At 41.7% G+C, this 18,054-nt stretch overlaps 1 protein-coding gene across 4 annotated transcripts; it reads right to left on the bottom strand.

Moving 5' to 3' along the window:
* Positions 1–327: 327 nt before the first annotated feature.
* LOC142065396 (very long chain fatty acid elongase 4-like) lies at positions 328–13,667 on the bottom strand. Of its 4 annotated transcripts, none has more exons than XM_075111470.1 (9): positions 13,051–13,367; positions 11,485–11,563; positions 10,804–10,869; positions 8,808–8,995; positions 7,639–7,719; positions 6,706–6,762; positions 5,151–5,265; positions 4,224–4,351; positions 328–2,305 (listed from the first exon to the last, which is right to left on the bottom strand). In XM_075111470.1, exons 2-9 carry the CDS (start codon positions 11,486–11,488, stop codon positions 2,138–2,140), a joined length of 807 nt encoding a protein of 268 aa, XP_074967571.1. In that variant the 5' UTR covers positions 11,489–11,563; positions 13,051–13,367; the 3' UTR covers positions 328–2,137. The 4 variants fall into 4 exon arrangements, with proteins under 4 accessions (XP_074967571.1, XP_074967586.1, XP_074967580.1 ...); XM_075111495.1 differs by having other exon boundaries at positions 679–2,256; positions 13,051–13,437; XM_075111485.1 differs by lacking the exon at positions 11,485–11,563 and having other exon boundaries at positions 13,193–13,667.
* Positions 13,668–18,054: the final 4,387 nt, after the last annotated feature.

Genomic DNA, 18,054 nt, shown 5'->3' with positions numbered 1-18,054 from the left:
AAAAACTTATGTGAGGGGGAACTGAGGTTGACACCTGCTCACAATCCCTCACATATAGGAAAAGGAGCTAAATTCCTTGGATTTCTTTGTAAGCAGCTGCAGGAAGGTATGCTCTGCCATGAAACTATGGGGCCAAATGTACTGATGGTTTAAGCAGATAGGGCCATAGGTGAATCTTTAAGTGGATAGGAGTAATGAAACAGCTGTACTTGCAGTAAGTCTTCGATGCTGGAAAGGCATCTGGGGACATTCTCAACATGAATAAAATATGTTAGACAGACAGCAGATTTTTTTCCTACCTTACCAAGCAAAGGGAAGAATGGAGGACCCATGCAGAGGTTTATTATTTAAAGCTCTAACAAAAGTAGTGTTCTATTAAGCAAAAGCAGTACAATTTATACAGTAAGTAGTGTGGAGAAGTATTTGACAGGAAGAAAACCAGCTAGCACATAGATGTAAAATGAGCCCTGCTTTGCTTTTCATACTCACCAGTGAAAACCAGAAGACCATTCAAATCAATGGAATGACATTTATAATATACCATTGTGGTAATGTAAACAAATCCTTTGTGTATGCGTGTGAAGGGGAGAAGGGCAAGGAAGGGAAGAATACTGTTTTATCTTAGTCATGTGCATGTAGTAGCTAAAGTAAAGATTTGGCATCAGAACACAAACCAGTGATGAACAAGTTGTATTTATTTTACATAGCCACTAAACTCCAAGTGGATGTACAGCATACAATTTTTTTGTGTACACCCATTTGCTAGGTTCAGGCTAGCATCTAATCCTCTGGACATCTCCAGAATAGTTAGACTTCTCTACATTTGAGGTGAATTTGGCTTAGCAATGGCAATGCACCATGTTACTAATAGTAACCCTCTCCTTCAAAAGCTTTGTGTTTCAACTGTGAAAAAGACACTACTCCATAATACTTGTTTTAATCAACAAAGCAGGATGCAATAAAAAAAATACAACTTTGTAGTTTAAAATCTGAATTTAGGATTTTTCAAAGCACTACCAGATGAAAACTTTAACAGTATTTAACTGCCTGCACATGAATAAAAGTGCCGTATTCTAGTTGTAATCAACTTAGTAGCAAAAAAAGAGCCAATAAGCAACATGATAAAGTCAATGGAGCTATGCAGCTTTGCACTAGCCAATGAATAGACTTTATACATTTTGTGTTAATTTACAAATTGGTAGTGGAGATAGTTGCTTACAGTGGTGTAAAACTTACTACTTTTGATAAGAAGCAAAATTTTAAAATTATAATAATAATAACAAAAAATTGGAGGGAAAAAAAATTAATAGAGAACCTCAATCTCTTCTGTCTGTTAAAAAATATGGCGCCTCTAAGGAGCAATGCCAAGCAGTTTTCATGCATTAAAAGTTCTCTATGTTTATGAGAGCAACCAAAGTCAAATAAGCACTCCAGAAAATGGTACATGATGATTCTTACCGCATTGATTTCTTACTTAGGATGAAAGTGCTAATAATGCCTTCTTTAGCTTCAGAGCAGCAAAAGAACAGATGCACCTGTTGAGTTGGACAATGGTTTAAGAATGGCATCAGGGCCATATAGCTGTGATTCACCCCAGTCCTAGTGGGAGCTTCCTTAATAGGAAAGGCTGGGATGCAGTGTACACGTGAGTGCATCCTGCAGTCCCAGTGAGTTCTTGGCTGCTGCTGTTGCCTGGACACTGCTTTCAAGGCTGGAGGCACCTGACTTTGCCTCATCTAGTATGGTAAGCTAAGATAGTCTTATGAATGCAAAGAAACCCTCTATAGCCTAAGAAATGAGTCAAGGAGTCATGGTTGGATGCTAGACCTTGCAAACAGCTAACAGTTGGGTGGGAAGGAGGATATCTTCTGGTGCTAATTCACAAAAGCTGCTGTGCTGATGACTACTTGGCTTGGCTTTGCATCAGTTTCAATTAAGTGTGCTCCTCACTACCTTAATCCCTGAGTTTGTCATTCCTGTTTTCTTCCTGACTTGAGAGATTTGAAGGTAACCATGAGCCTGCACACATTAGCCTCGCACACACTCCCCAAATACATTTTCTTCATGCAATCATGTTAGAAGCAGCAGAGAATGTGCAAGTTCATCAGACTGTGCTTACTCTCCTCTTCAATTTTCTTTAAGTTAGCTTCTGCTTTCCCCTAGTGTAGGTCCGATAGTAGAAGTGTAGGAAGAGAGCAATAAGGCTGAGACTGTAGAGGAAGACTGCAGTGTTGAAGCCATCAGGGAACGGGCATTCTGTGAAGAGGTTGTAAGAAGAATGAGCAGCAATGGCTACAAACTGGCACTGGAAGAGGGGGAAAAAAGAAGCAGCCAGGTTAGGGATCCTAATGAGACGTACCCCAGCTGACCATTTGGTCCATCATAGAGTATCATAACATATTAGTAGTACCCTCAACCCAGGGTAGCACCTCTTTGCCTCTCCTGACACCTCTGAAAAACTTGTCTTTCAAGCCCAACAGTGTTTTCCCAACATGAAAGGCTGTCACGTGTCCATCAAAGTGGCTTGCCCACTGCTGCAGGGATTAGGCTTGGGATCCAGCCTCTCCCGCCTAGGAGCAGACCACTCCCTTGTGCCACTTCTCTGCCACTGGCCAGTAAATGAGATCTTGCAATACAGAATGAAAGGTGTGAGACTCCTCCTCTTCCCTGATGGCAATCAGATTACTATACCCATAACCATTTTGATTTGTATTTTAGCTTACGGAGAAGAACTACAGATGCTACTTTTACTCATTTAAACATTAAAATTTCTTTTTATATTTTCATAGAATCATAGAAGCACTGAATAGTTTGGGTTGGAAGGGACCTTTAAATGTCATCTAGTCCAACCCCCCTGCAACGAGCAGGGACATCTTCAACTAGATCAGGTTGCTCAGAGCCCCGTCCAACCTGGCCTTGAATGTTTCCAGGGATGGGACACCTACCACCTCTCTGGGCAACCTGTGCCAGTGTTTCACCACCCTCACTGTAAAAAATTTCTTCCTTATATCTAGTCTGAATCTACCCTTTTTTAGTTTAAAACCATTACCCCTTGTCCTATCACAACAGGCCCTGCTAAAAAGTTTGTCCCCATATTATAAGCCCCCTTTAAGTATTGAAAGACCACAATAAGGTCTTCCCAGAGGCTTCCCTTCAGGCTGAACAGCCCCAACTCTCTCCGCCTTTCTTCATAGGAGGGGTGTTCCATCCCTCTGATCATTTTTGTGGCCCTCCTCTGGACCTGCTCCAACAGGTCCACATCTTTCCTGAGCTGAGGACTCTAGAGCTGGACCCAGTATATATTTTACTAAGTCACTTTTCTCAATATCCTGAAGCAATGAATTCTACATACTCAAGATATGTTAAATAAATAAAATCTGATTTCCTGTGCTATATTTTGCATTACAAATAATTTTTTTAATTTCATGCAATGCTTTGTTGTTCTGCCTTTGCTATTCAGGGTAAATAAGAATTCTGGACCAGCTTCCAGTGCACCACTATTTTACACCTACCCTAGCTTTTCCTTCTCATCTTTGGTAACTGCAAACTTTTTGTTTGCATAACCTCTGTTCATGTGGAATTAACTCTCCCACATGCTTAAATATAATCATTGCCCTTGTCTGGAACATTGCTTTTATGCTGTGTCTTTGAAAAACCATAGGGTTGTCAGGATTTGTCACCTATTCAGAGATGAAGGAAAGAAAATCCAAAGGGATTCTCTACAGAAAGAGTAAAACTCACATATTTTCCTTTAACGCACCTCTATTTGCCTGCAGTTAGACATACTCTTCCTTTTTGAAGAAACAGAACGAAGGCTGCTGAATCTCCCGCCCTACCAAGAATCCAAAGTTTTTCCAAGTTACCACCCCACACCTCTCAAAATCAAGCTGTATTTTCAGGGCTCCAGCGGGTAAAAGGCTGTCATATACAGCAGAAATGGGAGAAGTCAAATTTTAATTTTTCTCTCTCCTTCCCATTACACAGATGGGGCTTATTAGTTGATATGGTCACTGAAGGCCTCTTGCTAGTTTTCTGAGTACCATTTACAGCAGGTCACCAATCAGTACACCTCTTATAGTGGTACACTAGGACATCTAAGAACATGGTGACTTCCATAGTCAGCAAACAGAAAGACTTGATCCAGTGAGGGGACAGGGACAGACAGCAGGGGCCATCACACCTGACACAAAGAAGTGCAGAGATGAACACATGGAACTAATTACCAGCTGCATGATGGTTAGGTAACGCTTCCACCATAGGTAACGGTGCATCTGTGGTCCCAGGATGGCCAAGGCATAATAGCCGTACATGAAGATGTGTACAAAGGAGTTTAGCATCCCAATAAAGAATGCTGAGGAGTAAAGAAGTCAGCATGAACAAAACACACCACACCATTCAAGACTAACCCTCTGGTGAGCTCACAGCCACTCTAATGGTGCTTTCAAAATACATCATGTCACCCCTATGTATGAACCTTCGATCCAACTCCCCCCAGGAAGCATTTAATATACTCCCATCTCCTTTCAGCATACATCTATCCCATATCTAGTGCTCAGCAACAGAGGAGACCTTCAAAGGCAGAGGAGACAATTCTTGATCTTCTGACATAAGCATTTCATACCATTCTGCCATCAAGGCAATGTAGCCAAAATGGCGTTCTATAAAAGAATATCCCAGCATCTTGTATAGGGCCTACCTATAGTGGTCTAGTACTCTGTCAGCCTCAGATGCTTCTCTTTGGTGGAGCAAAAAGGAGAAGCAGTCTGAATACAGACCAGAAAGGGAGTGAGAACTAGGCTGGACCCAGTCAGACCAGAAGATCCAGAACCTGGGCTGCTGCACCAGGCCCAGCTGAATGGGGACTGAGAGAGATCTGGGCTGGGTAGAGATATAAATAGACCTTGGATAGGATGTTATTATTTTTGTTTGGACAAGGAATGACTGGCAGATTCTTGTTCTGGATGAGGCAGTGGATATAGCAGTCTAAATAGCCCAAAGAGCTGAGCATATGGCATCAACTGAAACACACATGTTTTTCACACCTTTGGAAACAGATGAGCTCCCTACCTGCTAGTCAGCCCATCTGCACTGTTTATGCTATCTCCACAGCCCAAGAAAAACTGAAACGCAAGGTGTCTACAGGAGCATACCTTGTCCTCCAGGCACATACTTGACCCCTGACCACCAGTTGAACAGCATAGTCCCATGATGGTACACATGCAGAAAAGTCACCTGTTCTTGTTTCTTGCGCAGGATAAAGAAAACCTGAAAGAAACCAGACAAAGAAAATCTTGAACTGATGTGTTTACACAAAAGATTTTACACTAAAAGTGGTAAGAATATTGATTCTGAATCTCGCAAACCCATTTCTTCTGCCGTAAATAAAAACTGGTGAAATTCAATAGATCTTATACTATCTGGAATGGGGAAGAAGTGGAGGGTAGAATTCCTTCCACAGAGCCCAACTATTTTCACCTTTGCATTCAGGTGCCAAGGTTAAAAGAGGACGCATCTGAGTCTCTGACTGAGTTTCCATATGATTTGCAAATGCTTGGGTCTTGTCGTTTTCAGGACCTAGGTTAGATGTTTACTGGTGCCAGAGAATGATCCACAGAAAAAAAATGCTATGTTGAATGCCCAAACCCTTCTGGAATTTGCATTAGTAAAGAAAATTATTTTGGCAGATAAATGTGTGTTAGGTCACTGTATTTTAGCACGCACACACACATACACAAAAAGTGAATCTGCTTTTCAGGGACTCAGGACTGTCAAAAAGCTGCTTTTGTTGCAGATGAAAACAGAGAAAACGTGTCAGTGCACTGGCAATAGGCCTAGGAGGACCCCACATGCTGATTCACTTTTCAGACAGCGTGTTGTCAACCTATCTCCCAAAGAGGACTGGATTGTGAAGTCTTAGACGTGCTAGGATACAGCTTACTCGAGCTGACACAGCAGAGAGATGGGATTCCCTTGTTAGTTCAGTCAGCTATTTATAATATACGGGAACACCTGAAGGCAAGCTGTAAAATGCTACTATCTTCAGGTGAACTTTCAACTTCACATGGAACACAAACCTTTAACCTGCATCTTTGGGATAATCTGTGGCAGCAAAAATACCAGGACACATACTTGTACATTTGCAGTTTCTTTACTGCCCAACTAACCATACTGCCCAATTAACCATACATCGTTATTCAGCCAGACAGGCAATGGCAGATCCTGTCTGGCAGCCTTAATCAACTGGTAGCTAAGATTTTAGGGGACCATCTGGAAATAGCCACAGTTAAAGCTTCTCCCATAGCACTGTGGTTAGGAGGGAATGCCCGTCTGCAGGAAGGGTGCTGGGGAGTGAATGTGTGCAGCCACTGGGACAGAGGCAGGCAAACTGGACAACAGCAATTCTTTTCTTCTGATAAGGAGCTTTCAAGGAACCCTAGCAGTATGATATCCAGTGGTGGACTCTTCAAGGCTAAATGCTGTCAAAACCCATCATGCTGAAGCTGAGCCCTCTTTAACAGTATCAGCCTTATTCCCACAAACAGGCAGAGCAGAACACATGAAAACAGCATTTACTGAAAAGCATCAACCAAATCAATACAGGATCAAACAAGGACATTAACTTTTGGCACCCTGCCCCATTCTGACAAGGGAGTGGTCTATTTAAAGCACCAGTCTCGCTATGGAGTCAAGCCGAGCCCTCCTTACCGTATCAAGCAGCTCGATGACTTTGGAGAAGAAGAACCACCAACACACACTTGCCATCTGCTGGGCAGCACAAGGAAATGCTGTTAGACCTCAAAGCAAAATCACTGCTCAGTCTCGTGCCTGAGATTTTCAACTCTGCACTATGTGAATGCTTCCCACCTGGGATCGACAGCAAAGGGGGAAAACTAAAAGGGTCTTTTACAGCTGTGGCTTTTTCTTTTTTAATTTTTTTTTAAATTTTGTTGATCTGGGAAGAGGAAAGGCATTCAGGGTTGCTTTGGCTGGTTTGATGAGCTGCTTGCTTTTTGACAAGGCAAGGGTGAGCTGCTCAGAAACTGTTTCTAGCCTTATGGGACTATCTGAAAAACTGAAAAGTTCACATCTATGCTTGCATCTGTTCAAAGCTTTGTTATATCTGGAAGCAAACCATAATAGCTCTGAATTCAAGCACAAAAAAGCTCATGCAGCATTTTGGAAAGCTGAAGCTGCTGGGACCCAAGCCCCTGTGATGACCAGACAAGGAATAATTTTAGCCAAATCCCTCTGCTAAAAGAAATGTTGAGTAAGATTTGTGTCATGCAAATTAAGGATATAAAAATTGGTTTTCGCATTGACAGTGATCACGCAGAATCCTTACACGGTCAATGGAAAGAGTCACATATATTTCAGAGGTAATTTGCAATGTCTGTATTAGACATCTATTGTCAGATGCTAGGATCACCCTCTCTCTAGTGATCAAAGAGGGAACTTAGATGGCTATGTTGACAGAGATGATTAAGAGAACTAAAGCAAAGTGCAACTGTTGAAGCAGCCAATTTAGTGAAACAGATTTACAAGCAACAAACTGGCATGCAAATTGCTATTTATGAGCAAAACAATCTGCATGACCATGGGAGGAGTAGGGCCTAAGGCAAGCTTTGAACAGAACAGTACCCTCATTCCTAGTTCACTTCTGCTGTAATCCACTGGCTGGCACAGGTAGCTGTAGTTGTCCAAGACTGAAGTTACCAGAAACTGAAACAAAAGAAAAGCAATGCAGGTCCACTTTTTGTTCAATGTTATCTATTCAAAAAAGATGTACATATTAATGCTAAGGTAATAGGGTCTCAATCTAGTACTCACTGACAGAAAATCCATGTAATTTATACAGCTGAGCAAATAGTAAAAGCCTAAAAAAAAAGTACTTCACATCCTTGTTACAATCTGAAAAAGAAAATTCGGTCTGGGCATATTTGTAACTCTATATGTAGTCGCTAGAGCGCTCAAAAGTGCTTCAGCAGGAATAGTGAATTCTAGGCTTCAGAATCTCTCTGAAAATACACTGTTTTCTTTGCAAAGATCCCATACTGCTTTGTTTGGGCTGGTTGCATTTGCCTATTAATTGGAAAGCCAAAAACTGGGCCAAGCAACCAGTATAGCTGAACAACCAAGCACAGACAAGCAATTTTCTTATCTGTCCTCAGATCGAGTAATATTTGCTCAAAAATTTGCAATTTGCTTTAAATAAATGTAACAGTTGCATTACAAACTAAAAGGGCAAATTTGTTGACATCAAAATGTTTTTCAAACCTGTTCAGCCATGTTCCCTTGAAGAGTTTTCAAGTGGCCTACGTAAACTAGGGGAAGGCTTGTAGAAAGGCTTATGCATTGAGAACAAGCAGAAAACAATGTCATCAATACTCTCCGCAGCAGGAGGCTCTAGTGTCCTTGGCACTCTTGGAGATGACTGCATAAGTCTGGAAAAGCAGTTCGCATTCTCAGAGACCGGTCCATCACCAGCCAGACCCGAGGCAAAATGAAGAGATTCTACATCCTTCGTACAGTCTGTGTCTACCAGGGACAGCTTTCAACTCATTCATTCAGGAACCTTTCAGTGTTAATTTTATGAATGAGAGGAATATTGAGAAATGAGAGGAAATGAGGTATGCTTTGGAAATAACGCTTTCAACAGGGCAATACTGTTCCTCTTCTGGCAAAAAGTAGACACGTCCAAGTTGGCTCCCACTCCCTTCATTACAGTCCATCAGCAAAAGCTGTTGAGGCTCTGGCTTTCAAACACTTCCTGGATGCTTACCCAGAAGGGGGCAAGCATGCCTTCTCACCTCATAAAACATGTAGCTTGATAATGTCATCATGGCAAGATTGTAAGCAATCAGCAGACCTCGCAGCTTCAGCATTTCCCGCTTACGCATGTAGAAGGGCCCCAGTGCCACGACAAAGAGGTAGACAGCAAAGAGAAGCATGACTGGAAGTGGAGAGTGGACCAGGGGCCACGGGTCTGTCCTTGGATCTGAAAAGTAAAACACATAGCCAAAGCTGGAGCATTGCCTACAGATAGATACACATTTATATACACTGCGTATAAATAGTTACGTTTAATTACTTTCCTTCAGCATGCTCTCTGTTGCAAAAAGAAAACTGGTGTCTCATGTATCTGTACAAATCAGTACCACAGTCTTCTCCTACCCTGGAGCTCCATGTGCCAGGCTCTGCTAAAAGACTTCAGCACAACATTCGGGTTGGGACTGTATTACTTAGAACACCGCTCTACTGAGCACCATCTTTCTGCAGCACAGTAGTGAACAGACCTTTCCTGTTATGAGCTGAACTCCTCAGCACAGGCTGCAAGACTGTCCCACACATGGACAAAAGAAGTAGGTCAAGGTACGGCAGGGATGCACAGAACAAACCAAACAGTTCCTGGCTCTTCAGGAGTGTAAAATTTTACAGCTCATTAATAAAATTTTTTCAATCACTGGTGTTATTTCCTTCCTGCCCCACAACGCTCAGGACATCTGAAATTCTCTTCCCCTGCATTTTTATATCTACTCATAGGATTAACTCTCTTAAAAGCATGCCATTTCACTGGAAAATGACAGAACACTTCTCCCTGCTAAAACCACTCTTCAGTTCTACAGCAAAGGGAAGCTCAACAGATTTTCTGTCATCCCACCTCCTAATCCTGCCTCATCCCTGACCCACAGAAATCTAGGATACATTACATCAGTAAAAATATCTCAGTACCCATTCATGCTTTCCTTTCCTATTCCCAATGTGGTCACTGTTCTGCTCATCACCCTCAGCATCTCTCTTTGTTTCCTGACCAGCCAGTCCCAAGGCCCAGACCCCTCTCACTATTCTAGCTCCAGGATTCTTGCAGAAGTCCTCTACTGAGTTTTAGTCCTTGGCTCAGGGTCCTTTTTTTAAAATGCCATCCCTGTCCACATGACTCTGTTAATCCCCATCCCTTCTAAACCTCCCAATTCTTTACTATTCTTATTACAGGCTGTGTGAAGGGTTCTTTGATATTCCACTTCTGGATCTAACAGAACATCAGAAGTCCTGAATCCCAATTTAGACTCTCTTCTGAAATTCAAGTCCTGAAGCATTTATAGCCTGAGCACTATAGAATCATAGAATCATTAAGGTTGGAAAAGACCCTATGCCCCATATCCTTCCCCTATCAGAGCCACCATGCAGGCCTGCCATTCCATCTTCATGCCATTTTGTAGCATTTTCTTACATTTAACTCCAGGGATCCAACAGAGCCCTGTGGGGCCAAACTGGACCTGTAGAACCACTAATATTGAAGATCTGAAGTCTCCTAACTGCAAAATGTCAAATCTCAAACACTGAGGAATGCTTTCTGTCAATATTTCATTTGATCATAGGTTTTATTAGCATCACATGGAATTTAAACCTCAAAGTATTGACTCTTTGGTCTACTAAGCTTTCCCTTGACAAATGAATATGCATTTTTAAAAATTCACTTTCTTTAATATTCCAGGCTTCACAGGCAATCCTGAGCACATCATCGTCCTGTCAGAGCTCGTTGAACATCAGAAAGCTGCTGAGAGTTCCCTACTAAGGGCAGGAGAAATCCCCCAACCCTTCATTCCTTATTGTGATCCAGCTGGAGTGTCCTTGAAATACATTTCAAAACTTAGGGGAAGTTTGTGATCATGGAGAAGGAAAAGTGAAAATCTGCCTAGTGAAAAAAATGTGGGCTCATATAAGGATCATGTTCCTTCTAGGATTGTTCTTCATGATCATGCTATTTATGTGGAAGTTCTTATTTAAGGCAGCATCTCTACCTACCTCCACTTTCAAGGACCCAGTTGTAGAATTCCTGAGTTTTCTGCCAAGCTGAAGCCATCACAAGTTCTGTAAAGAAATTAAAATGAGCATCCCTAGGATCAGGTTAACCCCACTTATCCTAGCCTTGACTGAGTCCTGAATATGGAGGCTCCTTAGATAAAGGCTCAGGACAACAGCTAAAGAAAATCAAATAGTTTTCTCTCTGCAGAAATTGAAATTTTGGACCAGGATTAGAGTCATATTTAAAAAAGGAGGGAAGAGGCACCCTCCATCCCCCTCCCCCACCACAATGATTAGCTATTAAACTTCTATTTCCAGATTTCAATATTTTATTGAAGTTTCACCTCTATAAATACTCTGAGTAGCTGCATGCAAAATACCAGAGCCAGGAGCTCTGGGTACCATGTTGAGAAATGAATCATGTGATTTTTTTTTAAAGCAGTGTAGGCACAACATTCACACAAAGGGACACACCAGGTGGCATAACTGCATTCTACTGCAGACATTCTTTGGGATTCACAATCTGGCACATAGTCTGGGATTAATTCAGTACCGCTGCAACTCCAGAGATGTTAACTGAGCTATGTTACTTATTTGTCTTTCTGAGGCCCAGTTTAACATTAAGTTTGTTTTACTTTATCTTGTATATATTCTATAACATATTATATTAAAGTAGAATACTCATATTTAATATGATGCTCCTCCTCTTCACTTCTTTCCTTTAGTAGGGAGATCTGTTCGATGACATTTGGAAGTTCACCTAGAAAACACTTTACTGCAGTTACTTTCAACAGCTTATCTGCCCTAGTTTTCTCCATTAGCAAATAAACAGGGCTAGCTTCTTCCCAGTTCCGTCTCCTCCTGGTACTGAAAAAAGCACATTTTTTTCTTTGACTTCTCACAGACTGCTAAGCATAAGAATCCCCACACCTCCTTTGCACCTGTCCCCTACTCTCCTGTGCCCACTGGGTCCCTGCAGCGAGAACAGTAGCTTGTGCATTACATGGCAGGGAAAACTGTAGCCCAATATAAAGCCTCTCTTGCTGGCATCAATGTGTTTTAAGGACCCTTATGAATGTAAACAGCTTCTTAATACCAAGACCACATAGTTCTATGAATGCATAGAGCATGCCTAGCACTGTTTACCTGTTGACTGTGCATCTGGACAAAACCTGTCAAAATTAACAAGGCTTTGCTGTATCCCAATTGTATACAGATTTACTCTGGTGAATGTAATGAGCAACAAAATGTGGCTATACCTACACCTTCCTGTCTGCAGACCTCATAGCCTGAGATGCAACTGTGCACACAGCACCATGTCAGTGACAGAAGCATACTTTCACATATTTCTCTCCTGCATTTAATCATTGCAGTCAAACCCCTTTTTGGTGTGTTTCTCTGACACATACACTGAGACCCTCAGCACAAGCACATACACTTCTGTGCTGGTTTTGACTGGAATAGAGTTAATTTTCTTCATAGTAACCAATATGGAGAATGTTTTGGATTTGTGCTGAAAACAGTGTTGATAATACAGGGATGTTTTCATTACTGCTGAGCAGTGCTTAGACTAAGTCAAGGCCTTTTCTGCTCCTCACACCACCCCACCAGCGAGCAGCTGCGGGTGCACAAGAAGTTGGAGGAGTCACAGCTGGGACAGCTGACCCTAATTGACAAAAGGGATATCCCACACTATATGATAACGTGCTCTATATATAAAACTGGGGGAAGAAGAAGGAAGGGGGATGTTCAAAATGATGGTGTTTGTCTTCTCAAGTAACTGTTACACGTGATGGAGCCCTTCTTGAGATGGCTGAACAACTGCCTACTGATGGAAGTAGTGAATTAATTCCTTGTTTTGCTTTGCTTGTGTGCACGACTTTTGCTTTCCCTATTAAACTGTCTGTATCTCAACCCATGATTTTTCTCACTTTTATTCTTCTGATTCTCTCTGCCATCCCACTCAGGGGGAGTAAGCGAGTGGCTGTCTGGTGCTTAGTTGCTGGCTGGGGTTAAACCACGACAGCATCCTGACACAGAGACAGACGCCCTTGTAATCCAAGCAGAATCTGCCAGCAGAGAGATTAGTCAGTGATTATCAGATGGCTCAGAGTCAATCCAGCAGGGATTTCATAAGTTTACATGCCCTCAGACAATCCATATGCATTCCAGCTCACTCTACTCCACTTCCCCCAAACCCTCAGCCTGAAATGAATGAGAAAACCCAGGAAGGAGGAGCAGACTTACCCCAGCAGTGCACACCTGGCTTTGTGCTTCCCTTGCTTCAGGGGTGTCCTCAGTATACAGCTGCTGATCCTCTCAGTCTGAGTGCATGCAGCAGGCAGCAAAACAAGAAGCTCAAAGAGCATTAAGCAGACGCCATGCTCACCTTTCTTCTTTGCAAGTGAGGTGTGTACATTGCCTGCTGGGTCTCACACAGGTGTGGTGGATCTTCACGACTCTTAAGCACCCTTAAGCACAGTTCAGGGTCTCCCGGCAGTACCAAACATAAAACCACAGTAAGCTGCAGGCACTGTGTTGTTGACTCGTAACTTTGCCGGAGTGGAGGTTACATCACATGCTCCTCCCACTCCCTCTCTTGCCTCTCCCCACATGATTTATCAGATTAAGGGACTGGAAAGAGGAGGAAAACAAATGCAGAAGAGGACTGGAATTTCACAGGAGTGAACAACTGACCTTTAGTGTCATACTTGGGAGCCTGGCCAAGTGGGAACCAGGCCAGCATTTCTTCTGCAGGTTTCTTCAGGACATGTCATGACAGCTTTTCAAACAATAAAAAAAAAGGGGAGTCGTACCTGGACAAGACCCTAGAAAACAGTCTGTTTGGAGCACTCCTTCAGCCCATCACAAGAGACTGTCAAAAGCCTTTTATGTGCTCAAGAAATCTCCAAACCACAAAACAAGGGAGTGGAGAATGGTGGGGACACCCATGCACTCACTCACCCAGGGAAGGCAAAGCAAACTCAGCTGAAGTCATTCCCTCCTATCCAGCCTCTGTCCCTGGGGGAGTCACATTTACTGATTTTAAAGATGTATGAACAAATTTTGAGGAGTTTGACAGTAATATCAAGTTTCCCCCTCCATGATCTCCAGCAACTGTATCAAGAAGAAACACAGAGAGCTTCAGTTGGCAGTGGCTCAAGTCAGTAATTGCAGTGCATGTGATTCTGTCCCATGTGGAGCTATCAATGCAGAACCAGCACTCTGGCTCCCTCCCACCAAAACACAACACAAAGCCAAGTGATGGGGTTCTGCCTGGTCACCTGAGGTGTACCTGTGGTTGGGGTGTAGATATGCCCTCTTATTTTCCCAGGGGGCACTGTTTATTAGCAGAGCTCTGAAAAAAGAACATCATACCTTGTACCACTGCATTGTGTCTGTCGCCAGATACATTACAAGCACTTCTGAAGGGCAAAACACTAAAGATTAGCTTTTGAAAGCAGGATAATTAGACATACCATGTGGTGGTGGTTTTTCATTGAAACACATCACTTGTTAATGCTGCTGAACAACTACTGTGTTTCCATGACTTGTGGAAACTATGAAATAAATTGAACAGATACTTTTGGAAAACGTGGTTTAGGGTGCAGGCTTTGCATTTTGGGGATGGCAGGGGCAGGGGCAGAAGGACAACCTAGTTTTGGAGACAGTTTGACCTTTAGTATAATATTGGGGGTTTTTTTGTTGATCCAGGTTGTTGTTGATTCAGGTTCAGGGAGAAAATGACAGTGAACTTTATTTACCATTTTTGCAGAGCTTCCTATAAAGGCCCTTCCTTGAAGTTTTTAATTGGTCATTAACCAACAGGTTTAATTTCTAAAGTTTTGGTGCCCAAGTCCTTAAAAAGTTTTGGTGATTTATCTGTGTGAATCAGTGGAGGTAATAAATCAGACCAGCCCTTTCTATCTGTCAGTTTTGTGTAGATGGCCCTGTATTTTATTACTCCTACCTGGTAACTTTAAGTAATGTTGGTTAAGCTATTTTTATTGATGCATAAGGCTTGGAAATACAGACACAAACTTTTCCATCAGACTTTTTTACCCTGGTGAAAAAAATTCAGCTGAAGTGAATTTTCACAAACACATTTCATTTGGGGCAAAGTGTTTTATTGTTCGTGTGAACTAAAATTAAAAAAAAAAACAACATGAAGCATATCTCATTTTTTTAAAGCCTGCCCTGTATCTGAAGTATTCCCAGTGGTACTGCTGCAGATGTTCACTAGCACGGCTGGAAGATGGAGAGATTACATCAGTAACATGGTACTTTTACACTCCAAGAATGGGTGTCCTTTGATGAATGTCAGTACAACTGTGAGGGCTGCTCTGTGGGGACCACACCATAAGCCATTTAGGCCTTCCGTTTCAGAAAAAACTCAGTAGAAAAAAAGCATTGCTCCTGCAGTGAAATAGTATTAGGGGAGCTCTGAATGCCAAAGTGAATTGGGTTTTTCATTCAGTGACTTGTCAAGAAAAAAGGGTATTGCAGGAACATGACTTGCAGCCGTAGGAATAAGCTACTCAACTATGTACAATATGTGACAGCTCAGACAAGTCAATCAGAGATTTAAAAGATTACATATTCTAACTATTTTAAAACCTGTCTATCTCCTGCACATAATATGGGTGTTTGCCACAAAATAAATATCAATAATAAATACCAACAGCAAAACAAGTCTGAGAGCTTCTAGACAATGCAGGTTTTGTTATTTGGTCCTCTGACTGCTGTTCCTTTAAAACAAAACTGTACCAAAAGCACAAGTTAACAAAATAGACCTGTTTCAACACTTGAGAAGGACAAGGAGAAGTGGGCCAGTTTTATCTGGATACGCAGGCTATGTCATGGTGATGCTCTCAACACCATAGCAGAGGCTTATCAGATCTGTGCTTTCCTTTACCTACATACACTTCATACAAAGGAGGTGTACTGTGGTATACATCTAAAGTCCAAAACCTAATGTGGCCTAACCTCATCTCTTGTACCAATGCCCTTTGTAGCTGTGAGCAATTTAACTCTCTTGCAAAAGAAGATCAAAATTACTTACCCACCTAAAAAGTTTCTTTTAATATAGATAAAATTGCTTGAAAAATAGGAACTGCTCCTTGCTATAAATCAAGCTGTTACATCAAATTTAAGACCTATTTTAAACTATTGTTACGTTATTATTTCAGTTATCCTCTGAATTCAAGCCAAGCTCTACAGGGCAAGCATGTCTCAGATCTGATACTCCATGTATGTTCATTTCCACAGTATTACAAATGTATAAGCCATGTTTACACAAAACCAGGAAGTAAAGATAAGTCTGCCTGAAAAAAACCTACTGAGATAAATTTACCAATCAAGCATACTGACTTCCTTTTTCAGCTCTTAAACTGCAGAGGTGCATGTGGTGAGAGTGGAAACAATGAAAGACAAGATCTTTTCTGCAGTAGAACACACCTTCACATGAAACTACCAGCCTGCTGAATTCAACAAAACACCAAGTAATAGCAGCAGGAATTTCAAGATGGGTCAAAGAATATCTAACCAGTTAAGGTACCACATCCTTAACTACGAGCACACATTCAAAGATCTGAGGTGGCCTCAGATCTTATAGATATGTAAATTGTAAAATTTACATGTACCCAGCCCTTGGAAAACTTGAATGGCATAAAATTTATGTCATATGTAATTTAGTTGAACCAAACCTCTTAAGTGTTTTATGGAGGCAGATATTCATATGCAATGTTTCGTATGCAGATATTTAAAATTAATTGTAACTTATGTATGAAACCTATGCCACATGAACAGGGATGAAGTCCAAAGGAAGATGTACACCACTAGTTTGCAACATCATCTCAGGTGGCACTTTCCTGACCAACTTCATCTGGCACGGAGGGTCCTGGAGCAGTAGAAAGGCTTCAGTAAGATATAAATATCAAAGCTGCAGACACAACAGCACAGGAGGGAAAGTGAGAAAACTCAGACCTCTCATTCAAGTTATATCTGCATCTGTGCTCCTGCTAAACAAGGTCTACAGCCACTTATGGGATAACATGCACCTATGGTGGGTGTACCTAAGTCATGAGAAGTTCACAGGCAGGATCAGACTGTCAGCACTACTAGCAGATGAAGCACTGCCTTGCTCCTTTGCCAGACTGTCTTCCAAAGAAAGTTCTGAACTTCTGAAATGGCATCTCCATGAGCACATTTGTCAAGGGAATTTCATATAACTTCCTCTACCTCGTGCTTTTTAACAATCACATCAGCTTTCAATTGCTAACAACAGAAATAAATAACAGCTGTTTTCATGAGCACTCTCTCAACAATGGGTAACATAATAATAGATGTTTTTGCAGCAATAGAATTTCCTGTAGAATAATAATTGAATGACTCTCTTTTGCTAATGGGCAATTACCAGCTCATATACGTTTCTGGATAAATACAGTGAATTCAGGTGACAATCAGCCATCATTAAAACACTCTAAGAGCCTAACCAAACTTTTCAGTGTATTTGGGTCTAGTCCACAAACCTCTTGTGCATGAAAAAATCCAAAATCATAGCTATTTAGAGCAAACAGAAACCCATAAGATCCATAGTGAAGCAGTTGAAGGAAGAAGCTTCTTCTGGCACAGGGATTCTGTTTCTTGATTGCCTCACTTATACACCATGCAACCAATTGCACAGTCCTTGGAAGGTTTAACACAGATTTCAGGAAGAAAGATTTTGGCAGAGGTACTGAGCAGCCTGTCTCTATGCATAGGACTGGAAGATTACAGTAGCTCTTGTGTAAATTCTGGTATTAAAAACCAGAATTTTAATTTTACCAACATAGACTTTTCAGTTTAATTATTCTGCATACAATATATGAAGCATACTCTGTGGTCTCAGAAAAGTCATTCAACCTCTCTATGCCTCAGTTTCCAAATCTGTAAAACAGAAGGAGAACTTGCTTATCTCACAGGAGTGTAGTGAAGGTGACCTGTGGCTCATGTACAGCCATATCAGCCATATTCCACCAATTTGGGTGCAAGACCAGGGTTCTGCTTCTGGCTCTGAGGTTATTATCTTTGTAACCTTGGGCAAGTGATTTCAGGTGGGAATCACAAGACACCTGAATTTAGGTGTCTGCATATAAGTGTCTACATCTGATTTAGCTTCTGTTATACTTAGGGAAGCTCTAAGGACTGATTCAGCTACCCACACATAGGAACTTATTAATATTCAGGGTGCCCTAAGTTACCTCACCTGAC

This window comes from Phalacrocorax aristotelis, chromosome 1 (genome assembly GCF_949628215.1).
Source record: "Phalacrocorax aristotelis chromosome 1, bGulAri2.1, whole genome shotgun sequence".
In the NCBI taxonomy this organism is placed as follows: domain Eukaryota; kingdom Metazoa; phylum Chordata; class Aves; order Suliformes; family Phalacrocoracidae; genus Phalacrocorax; species Phalacrocorax aristotelis.
This window is presented reverse-complemented; position numbering and strand designations above follow the sequence as displayed.

Coding starts and splice junctions, on each gene's coding strand:
- LOC142065396 (XM_075111470.1), bottom strand. Junction 8,996..10,803: donor CTGGGTCCTTGAAAGTGGAG/GTAGGTAGAGAT, acceptor TTTACTTTTCAG/ATCCAAGGACAGACCCGTGG. Junction 4,352..5,150: donor GTATGTGCCTGGAGGACAAG/GTATGCTCCTGT, acceptor TTTACTCCTCAG/CATTCTTTATTGGGATGCTA.